This window comes from Trichechus manatus, unplaced genomic scaffold (assembly GCF_000243295.1).
Source record: "Trichechus manatus latirostris isolate Lorelei unplaced genomic scaffold, TriManLat1.0 scaffold00032, whole genome shotgun sequence".
NCBI lineage: Eukaryota > Metazoa > Chordata > Mammalia > Sirenia > Trichechidae > Trichechus > Trichechus manatus.
The window spans coordinates 10,870,385-10,897,768 of NW_004443968.1; the positions used below are offsets into that span (position 1 = coordinate 10,870,385).

General features: G+C 35.8%; 1 protein-coding gene across 5 annotated transcripts in view; it reads right to left on the minus strand.

Annotated features, from left to right (window-relative positions):
• Window positions 1-257: 257 nt before the first annotated feature.
• Window positions 258-27,384, minus strand: part of SKIC3 (SKI3 subunit of superkiller complex) — a 108,533-nt gene continuing 81,406 nt past the window's right edge. For all 5 annotated transcript variants that reach the window (XM_023730124.1, XM_023730125.1, XM_023730122.1 and 2 more), the window contains 5 exons: window positions 25,436-25,594; window positions 12,855-13,007; window positions 8,472-8,602; window positions 6,425-6,548; window positions 258-3,803 (listed from right to left, as the gene is read on the minus strand). In XM_023730124.1, the coding sequence (XP_023585892.1) occupies window positions 3,729-3,803; window positions 6,425-6,548; window positions 8,472-8,602; window positions 12,855-13,007; window positions 25,436-25,594 (642 nt within the window). In that variant the 3' untranslated portion in view covers window positions 258-3,728. The remainder of the gene's footprint in view (window positions 3,804-6,424; window positions 6,549-8,471; window positions 8,603-12,854; window positions 13,008-25,435; window positions 25,595-27,384) is intronic.

Sequence of the window (27,384 nt, forward strand, 5' to 3'; positions counted from 1 at the left end):
CCTGGCTACCCGAAATGGGTCAGAATAGAACTGGCCTCTATAGGGTTTTCAATGGCTGATTTTTCAGATTGCCAGGTCTTTCTTCCAAGGCACCTCTGGGTGGACTTGAACCTCCAACCTTTTCGTTAGCAGCTGAGTGTATTAACCACTCAAAACCCTGATTTTACAAATCACACAAAAACTAAAGGCCAAAAGGTAAGACTTATCCAGTCACATAACCATTCAAAATGCAAGATATTTTTCATTACTCTTCTTCTTTACAGAAATATTAATTCAAGTATGTTTTTGTAATAGGTATTATACACAGGGAAAGCATGTGGTGAAGAATGATGCCAGAATGAACTTTTACACTGATCCAAACTCAGTAAAGATCATGACATGCAACAATCCAGTGATGTATGGTAGAACCAAGCCCTTCTTTCAGTGGGTCCTTCAATTTAATTATCCCTCTCTTGGCACCATTTCCCCAAACTCAAACAAACAGGTATTTTTAAGTTCAAATATTTCAAATGTTTCTTAACAGCTATTTATTAAAGATGTAACTAACTCCAAGTTTCCTACTTCAAGACATACTGAGGTCTAAAGATAATTTAATATTTACTGAAAAATTATAATTGTGTAGGGTATTTATTTAGGTAGATTAGAATTTAAAATACTGCTATTTTAAAATTCCTATTCAACCAGCCAAAGAAAGGAAAAACATTATTATATAGCACAGGGACAGCTAGACACCATGAGTGGTCTTTAAGTATATTTTAAGTGACTGTATTTTCTAAACCAAAATAAGGCACATATTCTAAATAAGGGAATTTTCTGATTTTTTACTTCATCTATATGAAAAGTCTTAATAGAAAAATGTGGAAAAATTTGGAACCACAATAATTATACCTGTATATGATACACAAATGCATTTTCTTAAAGTAAAAATCAAAGCACAAAACCCTTCCTGAAAACTGGGGTCAATTTACAAGCAGCAGCTGATTGTTATGCCTTATAATGAGCAGCACGGGCACCTGAGAAGTTTCCTAAAAAGTTCGATAAAGGAAGACTTGTAGAAAGACAAGGATCAACTTTAACAAAACAAAGTTTTCATATTTTTTTAATGTGCAAAAATTGAAATGGGTCTACAAGTCACATAACTCGTACATCAAAATATGCTTTATTTTTGTGTTCCTATATAATTTTCCCAAAGTAGATTCAAAGTTTCTATGGAGAAACCAAACATGTATCCTTTTATATTTATATTACATACATGTAAATATTTACCTAATATTCCATACTTTTTTAAGTACATCTTTTAATTCCTTTAATGTACAACCAGAGCATTTCTGTCCAATCCTGTTCTTTGAAGATTCCCAAATTAAAGGAAGTTTGCTAACAAATCATTTTGTAAAGTGAAAAAAAGAGTGCAGCATTTTAAATTAAGGTTTTTGGTTTTTCTGACCAGAAATGAATGCCAGGGCCACTTCAAGAGACATGACAAGTGGTCCCAAAAAAAAACCAGATTGTTCCAAAAGTTCATTTATAAGCTGAAATGCATGTTTTAGATTATCAAACTAGTCTATAAAAAACCAGGAAATGTTTATCAGATGTCAAACTAGTCTATGAAAATCTAATTAATCAAGAATAACTAAATGGTAGATAAAATTTAGCAGAAAATACACTGATTCTCAAATAAAAACAAAAATAAGTACTTTAATATGAATGTTAAATACTGGTACTTTGGGAAATAAGTTTTGATCTAATTTCTCTAATTAAAGATGTATAAATTCTGAAGGAAAATTGTGAGTACTTTTAAAGTCTCTAGAATCTGGTAACATTGATTCACCTCAAATTTTCTTTGCTTTAAGCAGGCTATTTAATACCACTCTCCTGTATGAAGTAGGATTAAATGACAATGTTTAAAACACTTAGCCCATGTCTGGCACAAAGTAAGCTATATAAAAATTATTAGTAACTGGGCAGCAGTTTGAAGAAAAGGCAGCAAACAAAAGTTAAGAGGATGTGAGTACCTCCATGCAAAAAAGAATTACCTGAGACGGTTTTCCAATCTTCCTTTCTAGAATATCTAGATCTGAGGTCTGTGGAAGCCAGAATTGGGCAAAGGAGTCAAAAGTTTACCCCTTGATTTGGTTAGCCTTGCCTGGAGCAAAGGCTAACTAAGTCCACAATCTAGGTGGAAGTAACCTTGGGAAGCAAGAGACACGCCAGAAAGCAGATGGAGGACAAGAACTGAATCCTAAATGTTCTGATGGAGCCAAAACATTCCGGAAGCAAAGGCTGAAGCGTTTTACTAAGGAAATGAGAGGTAGAGGCACCATGGCTGCATGGACAGCCTTTTGCAGTGCCTCTCTGGCTAAGTCTGTGGGCAAGGCTGTTAAAAGCACTGAATCAGTGTGACAGTGTCAGCATAAGTAAGAAATAGGCAGAGAACGGCATGTGCTTGATCTTGCTAAACAAATAAGGGAAGATACATCATTCATTGGGTTAGTCCAGTGGTTCACAAACCTGAATGGACAGTAGAATCCCTTAGGCATTCCTTTAAAATGTAGAGTCCTAGGCCCCATCCTTAAAGATTCTGATTGCATTGGTCTGAATTCTTTTAAATCATCTCAGATGATTATAATGTTCAGCCAAATTTGAGATTTACCAATTTACAGTTCAGTTCAATAGATTAACCTTTGAAGTACATCTTAATTACAGAGTATTTTCCATTTATACTATCTCACAAAGTAATTAACATTGTGAAGGTGGTGGTTTAGAAAAAATACACACATAAAATATACAACCACATCCTTTTTCACACAATAAATAATAAATGTAAACATTTGAAAACATTTCTAAAAACCAAAGTAAAATCCAAAGTAAATGACCGCTTCTTCAAATCTAAAAAGTAAAGGGTTCTTGGAAAAAAATGAAATAAAATAGATAACTGTGCTTTCAGATTTTAAAATCTGAAATTTAGAGATTACATCTGATATTGCTACTATAAAGAAAACAAGACGCTGTATTTTTTTTTATTTAAGACATTTCAGTCTTTTCATAATTGAAATAATTGCATGATCGGTTAAATATTGTCAGCATTACTGTCCAAAACATTCCATTTAATGTTTTTTAATGTACTCACACACCTGAGTATTCTGAATTATAGAAACAAATCCATTAGCAGTCTAAACCTCACCAACATTTATATTATGCTTCTTCAATAGCATCTAAAATGAACCACTAGCAAAACAGGTTACAAGATTATTTAGATATTATGATGAGTTAGTCTGCTGAAATGTAGTATTCATAGAAGGAATTTAATTTTTTAAATTACTTTTTAACAAATGAAAATTCTACATTGTGCCAATCTGCTCTTGCATTTTAGAAAATGCTATTAAGGCTTTATTTTAAGGGATTACAAAAAAAGACATCCTATTGTGCACCATGGATAATGCAGAAAACAATGGTTTACAAATAACTGCTGAGGAACTAAGGGAATCATGGTTTTCCTTTCATTACGGACTTTCCAAAATCAAAGATGTTTTACAGATTAAAGTTAGATTAAAAGTTAACAGAAAATTATATCCTTAGTTTAAGATTTCCGCTTCCTTAGATTTAAAAAGGAAAAGAGTAGTTGATTATAACTATAGTCTAAAGAAAACACTGCTTTGAAGGAAAGTCTTGATTCATTGTGTCATTCTTATAGCCTTTTCTTTGCTTGCTTACTACAAAATAATCCATTGTTACTGTGAGGACAGTTTCTCATTCAGTTCCAGTGCTCTTGTATCTCCATGAGTTTTGGCATTGTTTACTAGCACCTGTAGGAAATCACACACAGAAACATTATTATTTTGTTTCTTAACAATCTCTCTCCATTTACTTTCACAGAAGCCATTCCTAGGTTGGCAGTCGTGAAAAGGCATATCAAACTATGACTAAGTACAATCTTTCAGTCAATTTTGCTGAAATCAATTGTTCAACCAAAGCTACTGCCAGAGAGCAGCACAATTTATTCAAATGTTGAATTAGTATAGATGCCAATGTGTTGGTTGTTACCACTGTCAGCAATGTTTAAACTTAAAGGTTTTGTTTGGTGGCTTTGTTTACAATATTGTCAACTCTAAACCCTTACCCAAAATGATCATTTTATACATAGAACTGCCCGAATGACTTTGCCCTCCTTTAAAACTGCAACTCAGATCTAGGTCCTATTTCTAGGCTTTATCAAAAATCTTTCTAGGATTTCTACCAATTCCATAAACTAAAAGATTCACTGTCACCTGTTCATTCAATTACTAAGATAGTTTTTGGTCATTTATTGTCAAGAACTGTGACGTGTCTGAGATTTTACTCTATGTGCAAGCTAACAAGTTAGCCTGTCACAGTTCCATGGATCCTGTCACATGACATGGGACTCCTGGGTCAGAGACAAAGGACTTTATTCCTCATGGTACAGCAAGCAGCATGAGCATCAGCATATTTGCATCAGTTCCCCCTTGTATTTGAAGTCTCTCACAACAGTGACATCAGCCCATATGGTTGCTGACACATGCAGGAAGCTGCATTACAAGAGAGGAATTCTGAGCCTACGAGTTTTGAATCTTTTATAATGAATAATAAGCATGTCTACCCTTGGTTCGGTGGGCGGGGGGCACTATAGCTCCCAAGGCTGTTCACCATACAAACACCCTTGAAAAGACAGTCTGGAACAAAGAGCAGTCAGGCCCTTTGCTCACAAGATGTTTAGAAATTCAAGAAAGCCATGGAGAATTGTCTCTCAACATTCATATAAGTTGTATCTGTTTGGTTTGAAATATGTTCATTATAATGCCTTTTTCCAGGCATTGTTTTAATATATTTTTTAATATTGTATGTTTTACTGAAGGAAGGGAAAAGAGTATTTCAAATGTGGTAGCTTTTAAAAAAAGCTTTTCGTTTTCATTGTATTTTTAAAATTGTTGGCTACAGTTATAAGATCTTAACTCAATATATTTTTATAGTACTTTGTTTTTTTATTTGTGCTTTAGGTGAAAGTTTACAGCTCAAGTTAGTTTCTCATACAAAAATTTATACACACGTTGTTATGTGACCCTAGTTGCTATCCCTATAATGTGACAGCACACTCCCCCTTTCCACCTCCGATTTCCTGTGTCCATTACAGTACTTTATTTTTTCAAAAGAATTTTAGATGCATATCTCATTTAATTCTCAGATCCATCCATGAGAAGTAGAGTAGAACTGGTCACACGCATTTTATAGAAAAGGCAAGGAAGAAGTAAAATAATTTTTTCAAAGATAATATAATAAAAGTCACTTTATAGTGAACCCCTGGCTGGGTATTTCCCTCTTATGTATCCAGATTTCTACCAATGAACATCCCATTAGATTTTGCTACCTCTTAACCTCATCCTATCTATTTGCCTGCACTGCAATGGCTATTAAAAATACCACAGCCAGGACCTAGCACCTTTATCTATTTTCTAATTCTACATATCACATAGTAAGCACGTATTATCTACAGGTTATCACTGGTTAGTTGTTCTCAACCCGGGCAATTACACTCCAGGGATCACTTGGCAACGTCTAGAGAGAGAAAAAGTTGATTCTTGGTTACTACCTCAGGTTGAGTGTAGATGGTTGTACGTTTGTACTGCTATAACTTCTAATAGAAAAGGGCTTCAGACCAGTAGTTCTCAACTTTTTATAAACCTTAGTACATCTGATGGCTGACTTTTAAATTTGTCATGTTCACACTGCATGCTTCACAGATACGACACCACGAATTAGGCAACCCCCTTGTAATTCTACCCTTCTCTCTCACTTAAGAAAGCTTAAAAAGTGCATTGATAGAGAGGTATGTAAGGAATGAATCTGCTCTATTTTATTACAGGAAAAGACACGCACAACCATTTGCCACCTATGGTTAGTATGCAATACTTACAACATACTTCACAACTGATCATGAATCTTGATCAAGGTTCTAAACCACCACCCTAGACCCTCAGTAGTTGTTATTAGTTTCTGGCTTTAAAATGGTTATGCTCTTAAAAAAAAAAAAAAAAAAATGAGTGTAGCTTCCCCCAAAAAAGGAATCTTGCATATGTAGAGGCTGAATCTACATTAAATTATTTTTAAACATAGCCTTAACAGTCTTGTTTACTTATGCCAAGGAGCCCCAACTTGTGTTCTATTCCAATATCCAAATGAGGATTTCATAATTAACTCATGGTACGATAAAAACTATATATATTTAACCTCTAAGTCATGTGCATAATAAATGTTTCTCTACTTTCAATAGGTGCAACAGTAGACATTGTAGTTGGCCAAAAAAGACACATGTTCATTTTTTTTAAAATCCAATTATAAAGTGGATAATTTTGAAAAATAGCTCTAAAACCCTTATGTCTGAATGAAATATTTTAAATAACCAATGCCTTACATCAATTAGCTCATAGTCATCTTTGGCATATAAGTGTCTCAATAGGTACCAACGAGCAGTTGACACAACAGATTTGGGATACCCGGGTTGATATACTACTCTCTCCAAAAGTCGCCGTGTCTCCCTGTGGAAAAGATATTTATATTTAGTCCAAAGCATATAAATTAATATGTTTCATATACTAGTATCACACACATTGCATAATTCTTTCTTTTATTTTTATAGATATGATATCATATTACTTCACGGATTTATTCAGATAACTAAAATGGTAATAATAATGGTTAACATTAAGTGCTCACTATGTGCTAGGTATTATGCTAAATGTTCTACACATATGGTCATATTTAATATTCATAACCTTATAAGGTACATCACTATTGTTATTCCCTTTTTGCAGATAAGTAAATTAAGGCTCCTTTCAAATAGAATGGGGAAAAGGCTCTTCTTTTATAAGCACTTCTCAGTGTCCACTTGTAATCATTTTGGAAAAGAAAATAGGCAGAAAATACATAAATCAATAAATAATACAAAGGTGATATAGAATGGGACAAGAAGAAATAAGTTTAACACCTACACTAGAGGTTCAGTGTATAATACTAGGCTTTTAGTGTACGTTTTCAAGGATATGTACAGTATATTTACCTATGTAATAAAAGGCTGACTTATAGCTGTGTTCTAGTTTTTTCCTTCCTAATTTACTAACATCTATGACTCCAATAACTTCTGTACTGGTAGGAACAACGTAAATATTGGTAACTTCAAAACTACTAAATAGGAGAGTCTTACAGGTAGCAATTGGTTTGAAGCAGGAGCTAAAGCACTCACCTTCAAGATGTTTTAGCACAGGAATCATAGAAAGCACACTTTTTCCTTAGACTATATGTTTATTTGGGCTGGTTTTGGGGGTGATAGCCATTGTGGCAGAGAGAGATTAAGGGAGGGTGTCGCTAAAGCCCCACTGAGCATCAGCAGAAAGAGTCTGTTAGGAAGTTTAAAGCATAGCCTAAAACATTTCTTGGTAAAATTAGTCACAGGAAAAAAAATTTTAAAAAAAAAGGCTAAAAATAAATTTGAATGGGATTGCTGGTTAGCCATAGTGTCTTATTCTTCCTCATTCCTATTTTGTGACATGTCCTTTGCCACATATTCACATGCATTAAGCTCTATTTCTGGAGCCCTGGTGGCACAATGGTTAAGAGTTCAGCTGCTAACCAAAAAAGGTCAGCAGTTCGAATCCACCAGCCGCTCCTTGGAAGCCCTATGGGGCAGTTCTACTCTGTTCTATAGGGTCACTATAAGTCAGAATTGACTCGACAGCAATAGGCTTGGGCAAGCTCTATTTCTATAATACCTATTCTGTTCCAGTAATATTTACTCCTAAACCACTGTTTTACTTATGGCTGCTTTGAATTATACTTATATCTATTAGAACTAGATACTGCTTTCAGAATTTTAAATATTCTTCCCTGTTTATTCATCCATATGATCTTTAAGTCATTTTCTTTAAATTTATTCCTACCCCATGCTCATTCTCTAATAAAAATATTCGTAGAATTTTTATATTTTAATCTGAAAACCTTTTGGATTTTCTAGTTGTAAAATCATATTATTTACAAACGATACATCTCTGCCTCTTCAATATTTATTACATTTTCATAGCTATTACATTAGCAAGGACTTAATGTAGTCCAGAACTTCAGTGTTTTTGGTTGTGTTTCTTTGTTTCTAGAAGCCACAACACACTGTTGGCTCATCCTAACTCTGTGGAGAGCAAAAACTCCAAGGTCTCTTCACTTGAAATGCTGTCAAGCCAAATCGCTCTCTTATCCTATGTACCTAGCTATTTTTTTAAACAAATGTGACTTCATTTTCTCCCTTATTGGGTTATTAGAAACAGTTTTTACAAAGTTATATATGAATAATCTCAAAGTTTTTTAAACTAACTACAAATCTTCCTTTGAATTTTTTTTTTTTTTTTTTCCTAAAAGGGCTGAGAGGGAAAAAAACATTTCTAAGAAAAAAACTGAACAAAGATTCTTCATACCTTGCCCCCATTTTGCGGTTGAATTGTAACAAAGCTTGTACGAGAATAGCCAGTGGACAAAAGCAAAGCTTCAAGGCCTCAGTTGTAGCTTCTTGAACCAAGGATTGCCAGTGATCATTGGAAATATTAGCCTGTAAAAATTTAAGACAAATATTAAATCAAAGCTTTTGACACGTTTACTTTAAAAAACAAAAAAAACCACACCAGTTGTTGTCAAGTCAATTCCAACTCATAGTGACCCTATAGGACAGAGCAGAACTGCCCTACAGGGTTTCCAAGGAGCAGCTGGTGGATCTGAATTGCCAATCTTTTGGTTAGCAGTTGAACTCTTAACCACTGCGCCACCAGAGCTCCAATGTTTACTTTAGGAGTATGCAATTCAACTGTCATTACTGAGCATCTACCTGCACAAGTCACCGTGTGAATGCTTCAGAGAGTATAATTACTAAAAAATGATTAAGACCTAACGGCTTCCCTTAAGGAACTACAAAACAGGGCAGACTGGGATAAAGGAAAGTTTCAAAGAGGAAATATTATTTTAAAAACACTAAAATATTTGTTAAAAGAAAATAATCTATCATTTAGTAAGCCTTTGGTCTACCAAATACACAAAACCAAATTTACCATGACTAATTATAAAGTTCTACATTTCAGAAACTAGCTAAGGAAAGGAGAAAGACTGAAAATAAAATTTTTTAATGAAATCCCAATAGAGAAAAAAAGTGCAAAACAGACAAGAGATAAAGAAATTAAATCAAAGTTTGGCAACACTCATTCCTAACTCTAACAAACTCTGGGAGTGCTGCCGGTCCCATGCTACAGCAACTCCCCTTCACTTGCTCCATCCTGTACCTCAGGCAGAGATGCCTACCCACCTTTGGGAGTCACCTATGCTGGCCACTCTCTCCTAGCAGCATGTAGTCACTCTCTTTTTCTTTGTTCCAGCACCACAGACTGAGAGCCACAGCTTCTGCGGCATGTATCAGATACCTTGTCCATATGCTTCTAGGTATGTGACTGCAGGATCTCAGACGACACACATCAAAGCCTCCATCTCTCACCTTTGTGTGTGTCTGTGTGGGGAAACGTGTGGTGGGGATGGGGGTAGGAGCTACTCACAACAAGGCCAACAGTGCTGTCCAAAGAAATTTCTTCACAAAATCCTCCTCTAACTCCACTTTTCTGCTGCTTTTATAGCTTCTTATAGGTTAGTCCTCTGCCCACTTCAAAAATCTGAACCTTGATCTGACTGTCTCATCTGGAATCTGAAATCTTAGCCAAACATTTCAGCTTAACATGTTCATATGCCATCACATATGAACAAACATATAGTAGCCTCTCCTAAAAGTCTCGTCTTAATATATCCATCCTCCTCACACTGCCAGCTATTTACCATAGGAATGCAACATCTTTTTATTCCTTTATAATAATCATTGGATAATCTTATAACAAGAGAAAATTATATTTGGATAGTGCTTTGAAATTTACATAGGTACTTGAAAATTGTACTTCATTTGATATTTCCACAAGAAGGCAAGATAGGTATTATCATTTCCACTATTATAAAAAAAGGAAAAGGGCTCTAAGTTTAATTGGCTCAAGGTTTCACAGGGAGTAAATGGCAGAACCAGAACCAAAGCTTTTAGGGGAAATACTTTATGGTGGTAATGGGCTGGGGGTGGGGGGTGGGGGGTGTTTATGGGTATTACTGAAATGCTAGCTCTGCAAAGGCAGAGATTTTTATTTGGTTTGCTCACTGCCATATCCTCAGTGCTTAAAGTGGTGCCTGCAACAAAGTAGGTGCTCAACAGATGAATGAAAGAATAAATGAGTGAATGGCTGAACTATGGATGCCTTAGATCTTTACAGAAGTAAATAAAAAAGAAATGATTCTCTTGGCTTCAGATCACCAAATATTTACTCTTTGCCTCCTGCGAACAAGGCATATGCTGAGTGCTGCTGTTGTTAGGTACTGTTGAGTCTGTTTTCGAATCATAGTAACCCTATGAGACAGTAAAACTGGCCCATAGGGTTTTCTAGGTTGTAATCTTTACAGGAGCACATGGCCAGATCTTTCTCCTGCAGAGTCGCTGAGTGGGTTCAAACCGCTAACCTTTCAGTTAGCAGCCAAGCTCTTAACCACCAGCGCTACTAAATGATACATTTTTTGTCTTCAAAGGGCTCACGTTTAGTGGGAGAGAACATGTACTTAACACAATAGACTTTGTGAAAGAGAGGGCATCTGAGCTGCCATCAGTGGGTAGACCAAAGGCAGGAGAGAAGAGAAGCGGGAGATATTTTAGATACGAGAGATGTGAGAAAAGACACAGAAGCTGTAAGTAGAGGCGCTTATTCCAAGAGCAGCAAGTAGTCTAGCATGACTGTTATCCAGGGTGAACAGAACCACATGACAGAAAACCAGGCTGGAAAAACGGAAGAAAAGCGATCTGTAAAGGGATAGGAATGCCAAATTAAGGAGTTTCAATTTTATTCCACATGCAATGAAAAACTATTTAATACGTTTTAACAGTGAAAAGACTTGAACAGACCTAAGTTTTAGGAAGATAATGTATCAAGTTTTTAACATGTTTTGGAGAAGGAAGAGAATAGAGATCTTTAAACAAGATTCACACAACTCTTTAAAATTAGTCCTTATCTCTTGCCTTGAATAAACCCATTTTTAAAAGTTCGAAACCAACAAGCAAACAACAAAAAACCCACTTTCTTATGATTTTAATATAGTGAATAAAAGCATTGACTGTGGAGCCAGCCTGCCTGGGTTCAAATCCATGCTGTTATTTCCTAGCTGTGTGACCTTGGACAATTTATTTTATCCTTCTGTGCCTTAATTTCCTTAACTGTAAAATAAGGTTATTGTGACTATTAAATAAATATGTATAAATCACTTACAACAATGCATAGCACAAATCACAACAGTGCATAGCACAAACTAAGTGCTGTGTGTATGTTTGCTATTATTTATGTGTTTTATTCCAGGTCATATTTAATATCCCAGCATTAAAAACAAAACAAACAACAACAAAAAACACACTACCAAATAATATTTATTAACTAACAAACTAACAAGTAATAAGTTAGGCTAAAAGGGTGTCTACTTCTCCAGTTCAAATATTTAAGAGCATGCTACTGGTACTGTGGCTTCCACAGCTCATCAGTTACCAAGTCATAAAGACCTCTGTTAAACATAAATAGGGGACAAACAAAATAAAATGTTTGGTGATGTACAATTACTCTCAACCACTACTTCTTTCCATCCCAGTCACCTCAAATTTGACCACCATTATTATTTGTCCATTTATTCAAAAACCACTTATTGAGGACCTCCTATATACAAGCCAGGGTGGTAAAGCAAGGATGAAAGGGTAAACAAAATACGGTCCCTTCTCTAAGGAGCTCTTAAATATACTCTGTAGCAATGGCACTAATGCCGAAAAAATTGCCTAATTCCTGTATATCTTTGTCAAAATGCCTAGTTAATGTGAATAAATCACATCTGCAATGGGTTACTGTGGCAAAAGCAAGAGATAATTCAGGTCTGTCTGGGAAAATTTCTTCTAATCATGCAAATCAGGAAGAACAAGACATTATCTTTTAATTAAAGAAGTAATATACATATGATCAAATAATTTAAACACAATCAATAGATAGAAAATGAAATATTCTCCTCCACTATTCCTTAAAACCTCAGTTCCATTCTCCACAGTAACTGTCATTAAGTTTCGTTTATATCTTTCCACAGCATTGTGTCTTTCTATGCGCCCAAAAGAGCACAGGCATGCGCGCACGCACACACACACGTGCAGGGTATGTTTAAAGAGACGTATATTCTTAAAAATATACACCAAATACACATATAGTCAAATGAGATTATATCATACAAGTGATGTAATCTGAAGCTCCCACCCCTAGTTACATATTTATCTTGAAGAGTTTCTCATACCAGCACATAAGGCTTTTAGATTAATATCTCCAAATTGGTGTCAGAGAGCAGGATGTCAAGTTATAAATTAGTCACTCTTTTCACAGAATGTCAAATTGACTTCAGAAATGATTGAAATGTTAATTATATGTATCTTTGGGTTAATTCCAACTTAGATTACCAAGAAACAAGAATGCATATTGTCATAGTTCATCTTTTAAAACTGCAACATTTGTTTTTTTCCCCAAACATTTACAACATTCTGCTGTGGTTTATGGGTTTGTTACTCTATGTTCATCAAGGGCCCAAAATACAGTCTACGAGGAGGCCAGACTAGAAGACAATGAAACAACAGGAACTTAGTAGGATATCACTATGAGAAAAAGCTTTCATCCTGAAGAAAAAGAATCATCTTTTTCATTAACATAATTATGTTATCTTACCATGAAGATTTCTAATGCAAGCAGTGCTAGTCTCAATAGACTTGAGAGCTTCCCACTCCAACTGCCCTGCTGGGAAGCCACTTGTAGGCTCTTTCTGTAACACATCTCTGCAGCACCCATCATTCCTTGAGACTGATACACGTGTGCCAGCCACTAAGGAACAGAAATGGAGAAAAAACCAAAATAGTTTAGTACAGTCTGGTAACCCACTTCCAACAAATTCAATAAATTTTGATGAAGTTGTAATTTTTATTTAATCATTATTAGGTTTTGTGCTGAAAAACAAAAATGACAGGTAAAAAGGGAGCCCTGGTGGCACAGTGGTTAAGAGCTCGGTTGCTAACCAAAAGGTCGCCAGTTTAAATCCATCAGCCACTCCTTGGAAACCCTATGGGGCAGTTCTACTCTGTCCTATAACGTAGCTATGAGTCGGAATCAACTCGACGGCAATGGGTTTGGTTTGGTTTTATTCTGTTTGTAACAGCTTACTTGTCTGAAGTCTTAAAAAAGTCTTTCAAGATGGAAAGTCAGGAACAAAATCAAAATGCAATATGAAAATAGATACATGATATAAACACAAGCCAAAAGAAAGCTTGTGTAGCTGTATTAATACCAGATAAAGCAGACTTTAAGACAAGAAGTATTAAGAGAATGGACCATGTCAACCACAGCCTACATGACCTGTACACAAGACCCGAAGAACTACATGGTGCCTGAATACCACTACCGACCACTCTGACTGCGATCACAACACAGTGTCCTAGACAGAGCAGGAGAAAAATTATAGAGCAAAAAACCAAATTCACAAAAAAGACCAGACTTCTGGTCTGACAGAGACTGGAGGAACCCCCTAGACTAATGCCCTAAGACCCTCTTCTGAACTGCAACTGAAGCCATTCCCAGAGACCATCTTTCAGCCAAACCCATAAAATAAACAGTAACACCTGAGAGGAATGTGCTCCTTAGAATAATCAATTATGGGAGATCAAAAGGGCAACATTTGTCCTAAAGCAAAGATGAGAAGGCAGGAAGGGACAGAAAATCAGGATGAAGGGAAACGGAATCTAGGACGGAAATGGGAAGAGTGCTAATACATTGTGGGAAACGAAACCAATATTATGGAACACTTTACGTACAAATTATTGAACTGGAAACTAATTTGCTCTGTAAACTTTCACCCAATGCACAATAAAAATTTAAAAAAAAGAAGTATTGAGAGATAAAGTGGGACATTTCCAAATGATTCAATAAGAAGATAGAACACTCCTACATTTGTGTGCATCTAATAACACAACTTCAAAATTTATAAAACAAAAGTTAACAGATATGAAAGGAGAAATAGACAAATCCAGAATCACAGTTGGAGATTTTAACATACTTACCTCAACAAATGATAAAATAGACAAAAACAATCAGTAAGGAAATAAAAAATTTAAACGTAATTAAGCAGCTTGACTTCAATGACGTATTTAGAAGACTACACCCAGTAACTGGAGAATACACATTCTTTGCAAGTGTTTATGAAACATTTAACAAATCTGACCATATGCCAGGACATAAAGCAGATTTTAACAAATTTCAAAGGCTGAAATCATATGAAGTATGTTCTCATTAAGTGAAATTAAACTAGAAATCAGTGACAGAAAGATGACTAGAAAATTCACACCAATATTTGGAAATTCTGCAACATTCTTCAGGGGAAAAAAAAAGGATCAAAGAAGAAATATCAACAGAAATTAGAAAATATCTTGACGTAAGTAACAATAAAATAACTATATAACAACTTATGGGCTGCATATGCTAGAGAAAGACCGAAAATCTACTATTTAGGTTTCTATCTATCTCAAAGTGGGAGGGGGAAAAAACACTAAATTAAACCCAAAGAAAAAAGAGCAGAGAAAAAAAAAAAAATAACATGTAAAGAAAAAAAGGGGAATAAAGAAAATCAACAAAGCAAAAAATTGGTTCTTTGAAAGATTAATGAAATTGCTAGTTATCCAGAAAAAGGTAAGAAAAAGCAATTACCAATATAAGGCTAAAAAAGAGAAAATCACTACAGATCTTTTTGCTGTTGTTGTTACGTGCCATCGAGCCGGTTCCAACTCATAGCAACTATATACAATAGAAGAAAAACTGCCCGGTCCTGTGCCATCCTCACAATCATTACTATGTTGGAGACCACTGTGGCAGTCACTAGGTCAATCCATCTCACTGAAGGCCTTCATCCCTTTTGCTGACCCTCTACTTTACCAAGCATGATGTCCTTCTCCAGGGACTGGTCCCTCCTGATAACATGTCCAAAGTATATGAGACGAAGTCTCGCCATCCTTGTTTCTAAGGAGCATTCTGGCTGTACTGCTTCCAAGACGGATTTGTTCGTTCTTCCGGCTGTCCATGGTATATTCAATATTCTTTGCCAACATCATAATTCAAAGGCATCAATTCTTCTTTGGTCTTCCTTATTCACTGTCCAGCTTTCACACACTTATGTTGTTGTTGTTAGATTCTGTCAAGTCGGTTCCAACTCTTAGAGACCCTATGTACAATAGAATGAAACACCACCCACGCATGCATATGAAGCAAATGAAAATACTATGGCTTGGGTCAGGTGCACCTTAGTCCTCAAAGTGACATCTTTGCTTTTTAACACTTTAAAGAGGTCTTTTGCAGCAGATTTGCCCAATGCAAAAAGTTGATTTCTTGACTGCTACTTCCACGGGCATTGATTATGGATCCAAGTAAAATGAAATCCTTGACAGCTTCAATCTTTTCTCCATTTATCGTGATGTTGCTTATTGGTCCAGTTGTGAGGATTTTTGTTTTCTTTATGTTGAGGTGTAATCCATACTGAAGGCTGTTGTCTTTGATCTTTGTCAGTAAGTACTTCAAGTCCTCCTCACTTTCAGCAAGCAAGGTTGTGTCATCTGCATATCGCAGGTCGTTAATGAGTCTTCCTGCAATCCTGATGTCCCGTTCGTCTTCATATAGTCCAACTTCTCAGATTATTTGCTCAGCATACAGACTGAAAAAATATACTGAGAGGATACAACCCTGACACACACCTTCACTGACTTTAAATAAAGCAGTATTTCCTTGTTCTGTTTGAACAAGTACCTCTTGGTCTATGTACAGGTTCCTCATGAGCATAATTAAGTGTTCTGGAATTCTCATTCTTCTTGATGTTATCCATGATCTGTTATGATCCACACAGTTGAATGCCTTTGCATAGTCAATAAAGCACAAGTAAACATCTTTCTCATATTCTCTGCCTTCAGCCAAGATCCATCTGACATCAGCAATGATATCTCTCATTCCAGGTCCTCTTCTGAATCTGGCTTGAATTTCTGGCAGTTCCCTGTCAATGTACTGCTACAACTGTTTTTGAATTATCTTCAGTAAAATTTACTTGTGTGTGATATTAATGATACTCTTTGATAATTTCCACAGTCTGTTGGATGACTTTTCTTTGGAAGGACACAAATATGTAGCTCTTCCAATCAGTTGGCTAAGTGGCTATCTTCTAAATTTCTTGGCACAGATAAGTGAGTGCTTCCAGCATTGCACCCATTTGTTGAAACATCTCAATTGGTATTCCATCAATTCCTAGAGTCTTGTTTTTCGTCAATGCCTTCAGTGCAGCTTGGACTTCTTCCTTCAATACCATCGCTTCCTGATCATATGCTGCCTCCTGAAATAGCTGAATGTTGACCAATTCTTTTTGGTACAGGGACTCTGTGTATTCCTTCCATCTTCTTTGGATGCTTCCTGTGTTGTTCAGTATATTGCCCATAGAATCCTTCACTATTGCAACTCAAGGCTTGAATTTTTTCTTCAGTTCTCTCAGCTTGAGAAATACAAAGCACATTTTTCCCTTTTGGTTTTCTAACTCCAGATGTTTGCACATTTCATTATAACACTTTACTTTGTCTTCTTAATCCGCCCTTTGAAATCTTCTGTTCAGCTCTTTTCTTCATCACTTCTTCCATTCGCTCTAGCTGCTCTATGTTCAAGAGTAAGTTTTCTTGCAGGCATATGGATATTATCCTATCACTGACAGCGCTGTACTTCAGGACAGATCCTGAAATGTTCTTTTTGATAATGAATGCAACACCATTCCTCAATCTGTCATTCCTGGCATAGCAGACCATATGATTGTCCAATTCAAAATGGCCAATACTAGTCCATTTCAGCTCACAAATGCCTAGGATATTGATGTTTATGTGTTCCATTTCATTTTTGATGACTTTCAATTTTCCTAGATTCATACTTCATACATTCCACATTCTAATTATTAATGGATGTCTGAAGCTGTTTCTTCTCATTTTGAGTTGTGTCACATCAGCAAACTAAGGTCCCAAAACCTTGACTCCATCCACGTCATTACGGTCAACTCTACTTTGAGAAGGCAGCTCTACCCTAGTCATATTTTAAGTGCCTTTCAACTTGGGGAGCTCATCTTCCAGCACTATATCTGACAATGTTCATAAGATTTTCACTGGCCAAATTTTTTTAGAAGTAGATCACCAGGTTCTTCTTCCTAGTCTGTCTTAGTCTGGAAGCTCTGCTGAAACCTGTCCACCATGGGTGACCCTACTGGTATTTGAAATAGCAACACACAAGCCACCACAGTACGACAAACTGAGAGACAATTACAGATCTTACACACATTATAAAGAGGGTATCATGAACAGCCTGATGCCAGTATATTTGAAATTTAAGTGCACTGGACAAATTCCTTGCAACTCACCAATGATAAAGACGTAGGAAATCTTAACAGTCTCACGGCTATTAAAGAAATTTAATTTGTAATTTAAAACTTTTTTATAAAGAATATTGCTGGCCTGAATGAATGGCTTCAACAGTGAATTTTTCCAAACATTTAAAAAATAAATAACGCCACTTTTATACAAACTTTTCCAGAGAATAAAGGAAAAGGAAGAGCAGCATAGATATCAAATCTAACAGGGACCTTATGATAATGAAAAATTACAGGCCAATTCTGCCACAAATTCAGATGCAAAAATTCTAAATAAATTGAATTCAGCAATATATAGAAAGGATAATACATCATGACCAAGTAAGGTTTATTCAAAAAATGCAAGGATTGTTAATGTTTGAAAATCAATGTACTCCACCACATTAAGAGAATAAAAAAGGATCATTCTGATATCAAAAAGAGAATTTGATAAATACCCATTCATGATAAAAATAAGCAAACAAACTTCCTCAACAAATTTAGAACAGATGAACTTCCTTAATCTGATAATGACAGCTACAAAGAATCTACAGCAAATATCATATTTAATAATGAAATATTGAATACTTTCTACCTGAGGTCAAGAATAAGTCAAAAATGTTCTCTTATCATCACTTCTATTTAATATTGTATTAGAGGTTGTAAGTGGTGCAAATAAGGCAAGAAAAAAATTTTCAATGTATAAATATTGAAAAGAAAAAAATAAAACTTTATCATTCACAAATGACATGACTGTGCATACAGAAAATCCAAAAGAATAAGTGAATTTAGCAAGGTTGCTGGATGGTCAGTATACAAATGTCAACTGCATTTCTAAATGTTTAGAGCTATTACACAAAAAATATATACATATATATCACTTGCAATGGAACAAGAAAATACCAAACACCTAGAAATAAATTTAACAACAACAAAATGTAAAAGACTTCTACGCTGAAATTTCAAAACACTGCTGATATAAATTTCAACTCAAGTAAATTAAAGCATAAACCATATTCATGGATAGAAAACTGAGTACTATTACTCTGACAGTTCTCCCTAAATTACAGATTCCATACAATCCCAATCATGATCCTAGCAGGGTTTATTTACTTAATTTTCTTTTTTGGGTGGGAATTGACTATTTAAATGGATAGGCAAAAGACCTAGAATGACTAAGATGACTAAGACAAATTGTTTAAATTCTTCTTTAAAGAAAAAAAAAGTTGGAGGTCTTATCCACCAAGCCAAATTATAACGCTACAATAATTTTAAAAATGTGTTAATGGAGCATGAATAAACAAATAGATCAATGGAAAAAAAAGAGGGCGCTCCAAAAGACCCACACAAGTACAGTCGCCTGATTTATAACAAAGACATCACTTGTAGTTTAGTAGAGATAGAATGGTTTTTTCAAAGAATGGTGCTGGGTCAATTACATATTCATATGAAAAAAATAAACTTTAACCCTGTTATGGATTGAATTATGTCCCCCAAAAATATAGGTTGTAAATCCTAATTTCTATGCCTGTGGTTATAATCCCATTTGGGAATAGGATGCCTTTGTTATGTTAATGAGGCAGGATTAGTGTAGGGTGTATCTTGAGTCAATCTCTTTTGAGATATAAAAGAGATTAAACAAGTAAGAGAAGCAGAGATGGGAAGATTGATGCCAAGCCTCATGGAGATCTCCAAGAAACCAGAAAACAGGCTGAAGGACAAGAACCTTCTCCCAGAGCCGACAGAGAGAGAAGGCCTTCTGGCACCCTGAATTTGGACTTCTAGCCTCCTAAACTGTGAGAAAAAAAATTTCTGTTTGTTAAAGCCATCCACTTGTGAAATTTTTTTTTTTTTAATAGCAGCAGTAGATAACTAAAACAAACTACTTCAACATTTGCAAAAATTAATCCAGGATGGAACCCAGACCTACATGTAAAAGGTAAAACAATAAAGTTTCTAGAAGAAAACAAAGAAAAATATTTTCATGAATCTGGAGGAAGCCAAGACATCTTAAATAGAACACCCCAATAAAGCATTAATCATTAAAAAGTGATAGAATAGACTTCATTAAAATTAAGAACTGTTCACCAAAAATAACATTAAAAGAGTGCTAAGGCAAGCCACAGACTGAGAAAATATTTGCAATACAAATATCCAAAAATGGGCCCGTATCCAGAAAAGATAATGAATTCCAACAATTCAATAAGAAAAAAAGCACACAACGCATTAAAAACTACACAAAAGAACAGGTACTTCAAAAAGAGGATATCCAAATGTTCAATAAGTATATGAGAAGGTGCTTAACATCATTACTTATCAAATAAAAACAAGTTAAAACTACCAAAGATACTTTAAAAAAACAAAAGCCATTCGATTTGATTCTAACTCATGGCAACCCCATGTGTTACAGAGTAGAACTGAGCACTGAGCTCCATAGTTTTCTTGGCTGTAATCTTCACGGAAGCAGATTGCCAGGCCTTTCTTCTACAGTGCCACAGTGCAAAACATACTACTACATACATATCCACCAAAACTAGAAACAGAAAAAATGACAACCTAGCAATACCAGCATTTGGGATGTTCATTCATTGCTGGTGCAAGTGTAAGTTGGTACAAACATTTTGGAAAACTGGCAGGATCTACTAAAGCAAATATATATATCCCCTTTTACCCACCAAAAGGTTAGCAGTTCAAATCCACCAGCCACTCCTTGGAAACTCTATAGGGCAGATCTACTCTGTCCTATAGGGTTGCTATGAGTCGGAATTGACTCAACAGCAACAGATTTGGTTTGGGTTTCTTGGTTTCACCCACCAAAAGACACGTACAAGGATCATCATAGCAACACTGTTCATAAAAGCTAAAAGCAGGAAACAATCTAAATGTCCAATAACAGTAATAAAAGGGATCTATGTTATAATATATTCATAAACTGAAATGAAAAATAATGAATTATGGCTACATGAAAATACATGATCCTGACAGACATAATGTTGAGTAAAAGTAGCCAGATACTTTATATAAAGTTCAAAAGTAGGCAAAACTAGATAGAAATGATAGAAGTCAAAATAATGGCTCCATTTAGATGGTGAGGTAGGAGGATGAGATTAAGTGGGAGAGGCATGCAGGAGGTTGGTAGGTTGCTAAAAATGTATCTTGATACAAACCCAAAGCCATTGCTGTCAAGTCAGGACCCTATAGGACAGAGTAGAACTGCCCGATAGGGTTTCCAAGGCTATAAATCTTTGTGGAAGCAGATTGTCACATTTTTCTCCCACAGAGTGGCTCATGGGTTTGAACCACCAACCTTTCATTTAGCAGCCAAGAGCTTAACCACTTTGCCACCAGGGCTCCTGTATCTTGATATAAAACCAAACCCAAACCTGTTGCCAATGAGTTGATATTCTTGTTAAACAGGTATATACATAAACATTTAAAAGTGGTACTTTTAAGATCTACGCACTTAATTCCTTGTAAATTATGTCTTAATATAAAAATACACACACACCATCTCTTAAGATCTTACTTATTATATAATTTATCCTTCATTTTTTTCTCTTTTAGTTAAACAAAGTAGTTCTCCCCTTGATACAAAATATATCGTAACGATACAGCTGATGTTAGAATTAAAGTATCTTACATCTTATATCGTAAACTTCCTCTAAGTAAGTAAAAAAGAGAGGAAAAAAGGCATCATCTTTCTGAAGAATCAGAGTAAAAACGAGGCTTAGCTTCCATAATCAAACTATTTTATGCCATTAAAACCAAAAAACCAAACCCATTGCTGTTGAGTCGATTCCAACTCATAGTGACCCTATAAGGCAGAGTAGGGTTTCAAAGGAGTGCCTGGGGGATTCGAACTGCTGACCTTTTGGTTAGCAACCCAACGCTTAACCACTATGCCACCAGGGTTTTCTTTTTAAACAGGAACATCGAAAAGTTGGTATAATGAAAGATCAGAATGAAGAACAAATTATAGGAAAATAAGAAGCTTCTGTAAAATCCGTATCAAAAAGCCCCTCTGACACTTTCCCGGGGGCCCAGTGGGAAATATAACAAACTGGGTAAAGTAATTACATGCTTTTTGTATTTTAATATCAATAACAATAAAGCACAAAATGATTACTGTGCATTTCTCATGGTGGATAACCAGAAACAGCTGAAAGGGCAATCTGTTGAACAGGGTATCAATCCTGAAAATATCTATTTCTTTCTTTATTTATTTTTTTAATTGTACTTTAGATGAAGGTTTACAGAATGAATAGTTTCTCATTAAACAGTTAGTACACATACTGTTTTATGACAATGGTTAACAACCCCATGACATGTCAACATTGCCCCTTCTCAACCTTGGGTTCCCTATCACCAGCTTTCTTGTCCCCTTCTGCCTTCTAGTCCTTGTCCCTGGACTGTTGTGCCCCATTAGTCTTGTTTTGTTTCATGGGGCTGTCTAATCTTTGGCTGAACAGTGAACCTTGGGAGCGACTTCATTGCTGAGCTAAAAGGGTCTCTGGGGGCCATACTCTTGGGGTTTCTCCAGTCTCTCCACTCTCTGTCAGGCCAGTAAGTCTGGTTTTTTTTTGTGAGTTAGAATTTTGTTGTACATTTTTCTCCAGCTCTGTTCAGGACCCTCTGTTGTGATCCCAGTCAGAGCAGTTAGTGGTGGTAGTTGGGCACCATCTAGTAGTACTGGACTCAGTCTGGTGGAGGCCGTGGTAGCTGTGGTCCATTAGTCCTTTGGACTAATCTTTTCCTTGTATCTTGTTTTCTTCATTCTCCCTTTCTCCCGAAGAGAAGACAGCAGTGGAGTATCTTAGACTGCTGCTCACAGGCTTTTAAGACCCCAGACACTACTCACCAAGTAGAATGTAGAACATTGTCTTTATAATCTGTGTTATGCCAACTGAGCTACATGTTCCCTGAGACCATGGTCTCCACAGCCCTCTGCCCAGCAATTCAGTCCCTCAGGGAGTTTAGATGTGTCTATGGAGCTTCCATGACCTTTCCTTGTACAAGCTGTGCTGGCTTCCCCAGTACTGTGTACTGTCTTACCCTTCACCAAAGTTACCACTTATCTGTTGTCTATTTAGTGCTCCCCCCACCCCTCCCACCCCTCATAACCAACAAAGATTGTTTCTTTTTGTGTGTAAACTTTTTCATGAGTTTTTACAGTAGAGGTCTCGTACAATATTTGTCCTTTCGTAATTGACTTATTTCACTCAGCATAATGTCCTCCAGTTTCATCCACGTTATGAGATGCGTCACAGATTCATCACTGTTCTTTACCGTTGCATAATACTCCATTGTGTGTATGTACCATAGTTTGTTTATCGACTCATCTGTTGATGGGCATCTAGGTTGTTTCCGTTTGCTATTGTGAACAATACTGCAATGAACATGGGTGTGCACATGTCTATTTGTGTGACGGCTCTTATTTCTCTAGGATATATTCCTAGGAGTGAGATAGCTAGATCGTAGGGTATTTCTATTTCTAGCTTTCTAATGAAGCACCATATCATTTTCCAAAATGGTTGTATCATTATGCATTCCCACCAGCAGTGCATAAGAGTTCTGATCTCCCCGCAGCCTCTCCAACGTTTGTTATTTCCAGTTTTTTTTTGATTCATGTCAGTAATGTTGGACTGAGATGGTATCTCACTGTGGTTTTCATTTGCATTTCTCTAATGGCTAGTGATCGCAAGCACTTCTTCATGTGTCTGTTGGCCGTGTGAATGTCTTCTTTGGTGAAGTGTCTGTTTATTTCCTTTGCCCATTTTATAATTGGTTTATTTGTCTTTTTGTTGTAGAGGTGTTGGATTTTCTTGTAGATTTTAGAGATTAGACCTTTGTCTGACCTGTAATGTCCAAAAATTTTTTCCCAGTCTGTAGGTTCTCTATTTACTCTTTTGGTGAAGTCTTGATGAGCATAAGCGTTTAATTTTTAGAAGATCCCAGTTATCTAATTTATCTTCCAGAGTTTGTGTGTTGCTGGTTATGGTTTGTATCCTGTTAATGCCATGTATTAGGGCCTCTAGCGTTGATCCTACTTTTCCTTCTGTGAACTTAATAGTTTTTGGCTTTAAGTCTTTGATCCATTTTGAATTAGTTTTTGTATACAGTGGGAGGTATGGGTCCTGTTTCATTTCTTTGCAGATGGATATCCAGTTTTGCCAGCATCATTTGTTAAAAAGACTGTCGTTTCCCCATCTGATGGACTTTGGGCCCTTGTCGAAGATCAGGTGACCGTAGATGGATGGATTTACAACTGGGTTCTCAATTCTGTTCCATTGGTTAATGTATCTGTTGTTATACCAGTACCAGGCTGTTCTGACTACCTTAACTGTACAGTAGGTTCTGAGGTCAGGTAGTGCGAATCCTCCTACTTTATTCTTCTTCTTCAGTAGTGCTTTACTTATCCGGGGCATCTTCCCTTTCCATATAAAGTTAATGATTAGTTTTTCCATCTCTTTGAAGAATGTTGTTGGCATTTGGATTGGGATTGCATTGTATTTGTAAATTGCTTTGCGCAGAATTGTAATTTTCACAATGTTGAGTCTACCTATCCATGAGCATGGTATGTTTTTCCATTTATGTAGATCCCTCTGGGTTTCTTGCAGTAGTGTTTTGTAGTTTTCTTTGTATAAATCTTTTATACCCCTGGTTAGATTTATTCCTAAGTATTTTATATTTTTAGGGGCTATTATAAATGGTATTGTTCTCTTGATTTCCTTTTCATCGTTCTCTTTATCGGTGTATAGGAATCCAACTGATCTTTGTATGTTTATCTTGTATCCTGCTACTCTACTGAATCTTTCTATTAGTTCCAGTAGTTTTCTTGTGGAATCTTTAGGGTTTTCTATGTACAGTATCATATCATTTGCAAACAGGGACAGTTTAACTTCTTCATTACCAATTTGGATGCCCTTTATTTCTTTTTCTTGCCTTACTGCTCTAGCTAGGACTTCCAGCACAATGTTAAATAGGAGTGGAGATAAAGGGCATCCTTGTCCTGTTCCTGTTCTCAAGGGGAATGTTGTCAGCCTCTCTCCATTAAGAATGATGTTGGCTGTTGGTTTTGCATAGATGGCCTTTATTACGTTGAGAAATTTCCCTTCTATACCTATTTTATTGAGAATTTTTATAAGGAATGGATGTCGGACTTTGTCAAATGCCTTTTCTGTGTCAAGAAAATATCTATTTCTAAAAGCACTAAATATCCATTACAATTTTGGATATGAGTTACTGTAATGTAGCTAGGGAAAAACTACACACATCCCCCCTAAAGGCAGGGTTATACACCATTGTTGTTGTTAGTTGCTGTCGAGTAGATTCCGACTCATGGCTACCCAGTGTGTGAAGAGTAGAACTGCTTCATAGGATTTTCAAGGCTGTGATGTTTTGAAAGCAGACCGCCAGGCTTGTCTTCTGAGGCACCTCTGTAGGTTTGAACTTCCAACCCTTCGCCTAGCTGTGATACTTAACCATTTGTGCCACCCAGGGACTTATACACCATTACAATACCTTTATTATAAAATGTTTGCAATACTTTTTCATTTCTGCTACACCAACCCAATGTAAGACAGCATTTTCATCAGCTTAAAGTTGAGGAAATTTATAAATCAACAATTAAGAAAGCTTTCTGGAACTACAGCAGCAGATCCCAAATTAGTACTCAACTTCCTTAGTTCCTCTAACTACAATACCCTTTATATCTTGAAATTGAAAAATATACTGTGAATTTAAAGTCAAGGTAAAATATATATATATATGAAGCATACACCTGACCTCATCAAATATCACAGAGTACTTTAATTCAGGACTCACGTAAAAAAAGGAGAGAACTTACCTGCCAAGCAGGAACAGAGGTAGAGTTGGACATGACTGTTTTTTGCAGCTCTTCAAGAACAGCATCTGGGAGAGATTTTTGTGACTCCAGGAGTGGTTTACACTGAACTTGTCTCAAAAGTAAGATAACAGCTGGCTGATCAGGGTGATTTTTTAAATTCTGAAAATTAAGCAACAAATTGAAATATATCAAATATTCTCTTAAATGTTAAATGTAAAAGACAATTAAGCTATTTTCCATGCTGGAAAAAATATTTCTGAAATTAATGTTTTCTTATTAAAGAGTAAACAACTGTGAAAGCTAAATAAGTAAAACTCTGAACATCATGATAATATTAAACTCTGCACTTAGATGTTCTTTAAAGTGAGTAATACTATTATTACAGTTTATAAGCCATTTATTTTAGATCTAGTCTGTCCTTTTGACTTGTTTTATTGTCAGGTAAGATCCTGAAAAATTTAGGTTCTGAAAATAAATAGCTAAACTAAGAAAATATAAAATTAACAGTGAAGGCTATCACTATTCCTTGCTGGAACAAATTATATAAGAAAAGAAATATAAACATTTTCCTTTCTCAATCTCTTAACAAAGATATCTAATGCATGCTCTTCTTCCAGGCACAGACTTCTTAGGTATTGGGAATAAGAAATTATCCATTTTCCCATTTCCATAATCTATTATTTATACCTTAAAACACATACAGACAATACATAAGTGTATTATATATATGTATATGTATCTCCTTCCATATATGTATATAGGGAAGAAGTTAAAGAAGGTTCTCTAAACAAGTCCTTCCACTATTGTTTTAAATATTTCTTTCTTTATTGCTTGTCCTTCAATGACATGCTTCTCTATTTTTTACTCATTAGATCATAGTCTTAAGTGTATTTCTGAAAAGTACTTGATTGCATTCTTCTAAATAAGAGATTGGAAAAATAAAATTAGGAGGAAAGATTCATAAAAGTATCATTTATTCTATCAGAGAGAACACAGCAACTATCCATTAATGCTTAATAAACACCCACTGTATGTTAATTACCCAAGAAGCTCTGGTGGCCGATTGGTTAAAGCACTTAGCTGCTAACCGAAAGGTCAGCAGTTCGAACCCACCAGCAGCTCCTCAGGAGAAATATGTGGCAGTCTGCTTCCATAAAGATGACAGCCTTGGAAACCCTATGGGGCAGTTCTACTCTGTCCTATAGGGTTGCTATGAGTCAGAATCGACTTGATAGCAGTGGGTTTGGTTTGGGGTAAATTAGTCTGTCCTGAATTTATCTCAAATGGAATTCCTTAAATAAAAGAGAAAATGTGTTACTGTTTTTCAGAGAATTCAAGGACAAAAATATACGTTTATGAGCTTCAAAGGTCCATTCTTCTTTCTCTTTAAAATTTATACTGATCTTTCAAAACATATTTCTAGGAAGATAACACAATCTCCCTGGCAAGCATTACAGGACATCATGTTTTAAAGAAAAGTCATGCTTACAACTCTCTTTATCCACTAAATTATTTCTCAGAAGGTTTATGAAATTGATTCGTCCATTCAGTAAATATTTATTGAGCCTCCACTATGTACTAGGCAAAGCACTAAGAACTGAGAAAACAGCCTGCACTCACAGAGCCCTACAATCCTGGCATGGAAGAACTGACTACTGAGTATCAGTAGTTCCAGTTGCCCATTTATCAATAGCCACTCTCATTCTATGTGGTCCAGAAATTTGGAAAAATAAAGGAATACTGGAAAACACTGCAGTCTGAAAGGAATAACCAGAAATGAAAGTAAAATACTGCCTCCCGGAGGAGGAGAGTCCGGCAAGATGGCGCTCTAGGCAGAAGCACCACGCCATCCCTCCACAGCAAAGATCTGAAAAACTAAGCCAAACAGAGAATCAACAATCCTGAAACCCTAGAACATCAAATGAAGAGATAAAGAACTCAGCCAAGCA